This window comes from Ictalurus furcatus, chromosome 24 (genome assembly GCF_023375685.1).
Source record: "Ictalurus furcatus strain D&B chromosome 24, Billie_1.0, whole genome shotgun sequence".
Classification (NCBI taxonomy): domain Eukaryota; kingdom Metazoa; phylum Chordata; class Actinopteri; order Siluriformes; family Ictaluridae; genus Ictalurus; species Ictalurus furcatus.
In genome coordinates, this window is record NC_071278.1 from 13,569,515 (window position 1) to 13,574,430 (window position 4,916).

General features: G+C 40.8%; 1 protein-coding gene across 1 annotated transcript; it reads left to right on the forward strand.

Moving 5' to 3' along the window:
- The first annotated feature begins 1,989 nt into the window (after nt 1-1,989).
- Nucleotides 1,990-3,790, forward strand: gpr3 (G protein-coupled receptor 3). The gene has a single exon (XM_053613105.1). The coding sequence runs from the start codon at nt 2,762-2,764 to the stop codon at nt 3,740-3,742; it is 981 nt and encodes a 326-aa protein (XP_053469080.1). The 5' UTR covers nt 1,990-2,761; the 3' UTR covers nt 3,743-3,790.
- The last annotated feature ends 1,126 nt before the right edge of the window (nt 3,791-4,916 follow it).

Below are 4,916 nucleotides of genomic sequence, written 5' to 3' on the forward strand. Positions count from 1 at the left end.
TCTCCTCACACACTCACACACACACACTCACCCACACAGTCCGTTCTCCCCAGCTTCCATCGCCATGGAAAAGGCAGAACAGGGCATGTAATGTTTTATCAAATCTCATGTAGTACTGCTGTTTCATCCGAATCATGCAAAAACAGTATTATCATCAGATGACTGTGATGTACACAGAATTGTTGGATTAAGCAACAGGTGTACAAGAGAAATTGGTATGCTCATATTTTGTATCCTAATTTGGATTTCTTTGTTTGAGATGCAGAATGCTGTATTATAGTGAAATCATGCATGTTTTTTTTTTTCCTCTACATCCTAGTTTCTAGGATCCCCTGTCTAATTAATGCCCTTGAAATTTCCCCTTTTTACAGCATCCCTGGCTTTGTCCTTTATTATAGGTTGTGTCTCTGTCTCCAGCTGGAGAACACCGGAAGCACATCCTTATATAGGCCAGGATGAGAAGAGGAGATTTCCCCGACGCTTAGCTCCTCGCCCACTTGCTTCATTGAAATGCACAGGCACGCTATCACTGCGACGCCCCCACTCTTTCTATCACTCCAAAGAGCGCGAGAATCCCCGACTCATCTGCCAGGAAATAGCGTCACCGTTTTAATGCACGCTCGTTATTGCAGACAGGCAAATCTGCTTTCACGGATAATGCCGCATGGCTGCATCACGTGTCGCATAAATAACCCCCAGTACATCGTGACAAATTCAAGTAAATGTCATCTTATAGCTACAACACGTACCCAAAATGTGCACCATTACTGACGTCACTACATATCAGCTCTGCGCTCTTAGGGTCTTTCAGCACCACGGACAGCGGTGACTCACTCCCATTCTCCCTCCCTCTCTCTCTCTCTCTCACACACACACACACACACACACACACACACAATAAATTAATATCATAAAACACAAAATAAAGTAATATAATAAAGTCTTCTAAATGTTTCAACATGGATGTGCAACACACCCCCATCACATGTCATCACATCAATTATCCGTGACTACCCATAAGCACCATGACTGATTGCCAGTCACCACAATGATCCACAGCCTCTCCTCTCTCGCCGTCGCAGTGGGCGGGGTAAAAGAATGCGGTATTTTTGTGAATGAAATTACGCCAGTTGAATTTGTCTCGAGGAGCTTCGTGATTGGCTGTGCAGGGGAACTCAGCCCCCTTCGTCGTAACTGACGTCAGACGGGAATCAATGAAGGTAGAACAGCCGTCAGACTCGGGTGTTATACAGAAGAGATCACGAAGACTACGGACAAGAGAAGACAAGAGGACAAAAAGAACTGCACTGGAAAGACCCGCACACTAGGAGACACTGGGTTTACACGCAGCGCTGAGAGACTCTGACTTTCACACCGTGATTTAGGTCGAGATTGGATTTCAGCTCACACTTTGCTTGGATGGTAGACTACTGAAGGGAGAAACTGTCCAACGAGCAAACTCGACCACCACAGTAAGCTGATTTAACACCATGTAATTCAATTGTCATCAATTTATTAAATATTGTAAACCATTACATCTCTTCTTGGTTAAAGCTCTCTCATCATCATGACTGTAATAGCAGTGCTTGAGCAATCTCAGCACTTCGTGACTCTTCGCTCGGCTTCGGCTCAGATCGTGATTCATCGTTCAGCCTCCACTGTGCGAGTTAGAGTTAGAGTTGGAGTCATCTATCCAATAACATCTCAATAAACATGTTTAGATATGACCTAAGTTTTATATCAGGAACCTAAACACGGGTAGCTAGAAGATGAAGACTATACATATGCATAGGAGAATTTTTTCAACATGAAATGAAACTATTTTCAGGAGTAAAAGTTAGTCACTCGTCTTTGTTGTTGAACATAGATATATAATAGCCCAAAACAGGCTCTGGAGTATCCCTGACTTAGCCTACATACTTACATTATTATTTATTTTACCTCCTCTAACAAATCTAATTTAGGTCCTTCTGAAGTTAACGTTTTTTGGTGTTTTTTTGTTTGTTTTACATTTTGTCACAATGGTGGAAATCATAATCCACCATTATCAAAGTTATTATATTTAATATTGAGTTGATATAGTTTTTAGATTTTTTGACTACTTGAATTGAATGGGCAAATCAAAACAAAAAACAACTAGGCCTGTAAGTAATGTGTACTGGAATTTAATCCTTTCATGCATGAATTATGAAAATTTTCTGTGTTTTTACTCTTCTTTAGGCATACATTTTTTTTTTACCTTCATTTTACTTTTATATAAATTTTCCTAAACGTTATTGAAGTGTCCACTCCAGTGGCTGTTATGCAGTTATTCTATTGAAATCCTTGCAATAGCCAGAAAATGGCTTTTGAATAGCTGTCCACTGTAGTGACCACTATGCAGGAAAGGGTTAATGTCAGTTTAATAAAATGTGATATGTGAATGGAAAGTTATGAAATATAAAGCTATCTGGCTTATATTTCAATAATAAACACAAAACTGTTTTATTCATAAAATATTCTATACAGGGGGTGCTTTTGTTTTGTTTCTTTTCTTTTTTTTTCTTTCTTTTTTATAGCTGCAACATTTTGAGAAATTCAGGTAATTAGTATTTGTATACTAACCTATTGCAGTGCATTGTGGGATTTCATGAGCACACTGGATACTTTCTGACCACAAATTGGATCCCAAAATAATCTCCTATATACAGGTCATATCATATGTTGAGCCTTGCTATCTTGATGATACACTGAAGCATCATTTCTCTCCTCTCCTACAGACATGGCCCTTAATGACTCTGACGTGGGCTTGGAGGTTGTCTTTGAGATCGACCCCCTCCTGCAGCTCTCCGATGTCCGCCTTACACCTGACCCCATGGCATCAGCGGTGTTGAGTCCATGGGATGTGGCCCTGTGTGTGTCAGGTGCCCTGATTTGTGGCGAGAATGCAATCATCATAGTGACCATCCTCTCTTCAGCATCTTTGCGGGCGCCTATGTTCCTGCTCATTGGTAGCTTAGCTTGGGCAGACTTCCTGGCAGGAGTTGGACTGCTGCTGTACTTTATGTCTCACTGGTGTGTGTCCTCGAGGGGACTGGAGCTGGCTAGTGTGGGCCTGCTGGTAAGCGCACTCAGTGCGTCTGTTTTCTCCTTGCTGGGCATTACACTAGACAGATTCCTGTCTCTCCACCGAGCCCTGACGTATGGCTCACGCCGCGCACACACACACACTTGCTGTGCTCTGGCTATGGGGTGGACTCTGGCGGGGCTGCAGGGGGTTCTTCCTGCTTTAGGCTGGAACTGTCTGGACGATGGACAGTCATGCAGCGTAGTGTGGCCGCTGACCCGAGTGCATTTGGCTACACTGTGTGGAGGCTTTCTGCTGGCCCTGGCTCTAATGCTGCAGCTCAATGCCTGGATCTGCCAAGTTGTCCTGCGCCACTCACATCAGATTGCCCTACAGAGACACACACTGCCCTCTGCACGCACACACACACGCCGACGTGTGCACACTCTCGCCCTCATCCTTGCCATCTTCGCCAGCTGTTGGATCCCCTTTGCTCTGTATGGTCTCCTCGGAGATGGATCATCACCTGGCCTATACACATATGCCACTCTGGTGCCAGTCACAGGAAACTCTCTGCTCAACCCTTTGATTTATGCCTACAGAAACACACACATACAGCGTGCACTGAGGCAGGCTTGCTGCTGCTGCCTACCAAATACATTTACCAAAAACACGCACACACCAAGTGATGTGTAACAGACAGCTTATCTGAAATATGATAATTGGCGCCATGACGGATCATGCTTTAATTAACTTACCAGACTCAAACACATATGCACATGCACGGCCAGGCAAAAGTTTGGACACACGACTGAAAATACTGTACGTTTTTCATTGTCTAAAAGATATTTTTATAAAATATGAAAATTTATGTCTAATACAAATATTGAGGTTAATGTCCACATATTCATTTATTTCTGAATTTTTTTCCTCAAAGTAATTTCTCCTCCTGGGTTATGGTCCCTTATAAAGTTGGTTTAGATGATGCCAAGAATGTGCAAAGCTTTATCAGAAACACTGTCAAAATATACATATAATCATTTTGATTTATATGGCACATTTCTGGCTTGTTGTATAAAATAATGTGCTATTTTATAATGAGAATGTATTCATTATTCTTCTAAGATCATTAAAAGGAAAAAAAAAAAAACCCTTCTATGAACAGGTGTGTCCAAACATTTGACTGGTAGTGTCCTCACCATTGCCTCCTTAGAAAACTGTGCAAGTAGCCAAGACCTCCGCCTGACTTGTGATAAATGAGTCACATCAATCTGATGTCTCACTTACAGATTCTCCTACAACATAATGTATTGTCTTGTAGTCTTCTTCCATATTTTTGTTTCTATTACAAAAACACCTGATAAAAACGTGTTAATCTTTCATTTTCTATACATCAGGTACAAAAATGACCAACACAGCAGTTTCTGCTGAAAAATTGAGAGTTGTATTGCATCAATTGTCTTCAAGTTGTGCCTGATATGTTCACAGACTCTGACATTCAGAGATACTACTGAAATTGAAAAATATTAGCACTTTACTATGACTTGACAATTTGTACAATTTTTGTTTGAATGTTATTGTTCCAAATCTTTCTTTATGTATGTATTTATTGACTGAAGTACTTGACATTTGTCAAAATTATGGATGAATGCTTTTATACTTCAAGTATGCGCTGTTTGCACAGGGTGCACAAATGTCTATGTTGATGAATGAATGTGTTCTTTTTTTAAATGAAATGTTTTGAAATGATCTATGTGTCGTTTGTATAAGGAAATAAATAATGATTTTGAGTAAAATGATTGCTATTTGACTTCATTTTAAATCATGCATAGAAATGTCACAATTTGCTAGGAAAGTGGTTGTGCTATTT

Coding starts and splice junctions, on each gene's coding strand:
- gpr3 (XM_053613105.1), top strand. CDS start 2,762: ATGGCCCTTAATGACTCTGACGTGGGCTTGGAGGTTGTCTTTGAGATC.